The sequence below is a fragment of the Rhagoletis pomonella genome, unplaced genomic scaffold, assembly GCF_013731165.1.
Source record: "Rhagoletis pomonella isolate Grant_MI unplaced genomic scaffold, Rhpom_1.0 Rhpom_scaffold_15605, whole genome shotgun sequence".
Taxonomy (NCBI): Eukaryota; Metazoa; Arthropoda; class Insecta; order Diptera; family Tephritidae; genus Rhagoletis; species Rhagoletis pomonella.
In genome coordinates, this window is record NW_023474123.1 from 2016 (window position 1) to 3566 (window position 1551).

The 1551-nt window shown below is 38.6% G+C and overlaps 1 protein-coding gene across 1 annotated transcript; it reads left to right on the plus strand.

Annotated features, from left to right (window-relative positions):
• Nucleotides 1-1117: 1117 nt before the first annotated feature.
• LOC118757234 lies at nt 1118-1505 on the plus strand (the record flags this gene model as incomplete). Its single annotated transcript, XM_036491964.1, has 2 exons — nt 1118-1211; nt 1267-1505. Coding segments are annotated over 2 exons (333 nt in total), but the record flags the coding sequence as incomplete, so codon positions are not given.
• Between the last annotated feature and the right edge of the window lie 46 nt (nt 1506-1551).

Below are 1551 nucleotides of genomic sequence, written 5' to 3' on the forward strand. Positions count from 1 at the left end.
AGACGGACGGACGGACGGACAGACCGCCTAATCGATTTCTCTTTTCATTCTGATCATTTATGTATACATTTGTCTATATCTATCTCGACTCGTTTTGCCTGTTACAAACAACCGTTATGTGAACAAAGTTATAATACCCTTGTGCTCAAGTGTGCTCGGGTATAAAAATGTGCTGATAGCGGGTTTTGCAGAATATTGAAAATGACAGTTCTTTAGATGTAAATGTTATGTTAAGCTAAGTTTTTAACACATATATAATTGGTCTGCAAACTCGCTCCCTTATACTCCAACGTGCCCAGGTAGCCACATAATTCTAATGGTGTTTTTGTGTCGAAAGAGTATTTCACGTGATTTCGAAATTATAATGAGAATCATTAGCACTGTTAAAGAGGGCTTCGATGGCTGAATTACTGTCCGTGCATATGAGGAAATTTCCTTCATTTTAAGAGGCGAAACGTACAGCTTCTAGTAATTGTAAATGTCGAGCAGTACACGTGAAAAGCACCGACGACAATTGTAACATCAAGCCCTTTTGTTAACGCAAAAGAACAGCCGGTATCATATCTGGAACCGACTGTGAAAATGAGCTCCCACGTCATTTATGAGTATAGAACTGGGCAAATGCCCTTGCGGTAGAGTTTTTAATGTATTAGGCATCGGAGTAGATATGAGTTCGAATCTTTGATGTAGCTTAATATACGAAAAAAAGCTGATTGCTTGCTTCATCGGGTTTTTTGTTGAAAGCAGGATTCGACGTGAAAAAAAGTCTCATTTCTGCACAATCTTTGGGATGTGCATCTTTGTGTTGTACTTTACCTCATGGTTATGGTTCTTCTGACTGCTGGATGGTAAGGTGTTTCTACAGCTATGAGGTGAATAAAAATGTTTGATACGGCAGGGCTAGTGAAAAATTTGACAGCAAGCATTATCAAGAAGAAGAACGAACAACGCACGTATACACATAAAGTATAGAAAACAAAAGCGAGTGGAAATAAAATAAAATGGTCCCGCCGGCAAAAAAAAATAAAGAAAAGCTATATAACTTGTAAGATTTACTTTCAGATTTACATATGAAAAGGCGTTATGTATTTTTTTAATTAAAAATACTATTTTACAGGGAGCAGTTCAGAACGCAGAATCCTTCTGGAAAGGCGTATTGACAAGGATATTTGGTTCAGCTCAAAGAACGCCAACAGCAACGAAGGCTGGAAGTGAGTAAGAACAATATAAATAATTTGAAGACTTTATTAAGAAGTTTTTTCTTAGAAAAATCGCGAATGAGCTGAAGGATCGCCTGGACGGTAAAAGTGCTGAAGCATGTAAAGCACAATGGAATGCGTTGATGAAAAAATATAAAAGCTTTTTCAAATACCGCTCGGGCGATGGCACAGGTGAAGAGGCGACTGCTGAAGAGGCGAAAGATTGGGAGTTTTTTGACTGCATCCACTCATATGCTTCCAAGAAAGATAATTTTCACCCTCCATTTTTAATTGATAGCGGCGAAGGTGAGGTGTCGATGCAGCCAAGGAGAGAGGAAAACGCCACATTTGT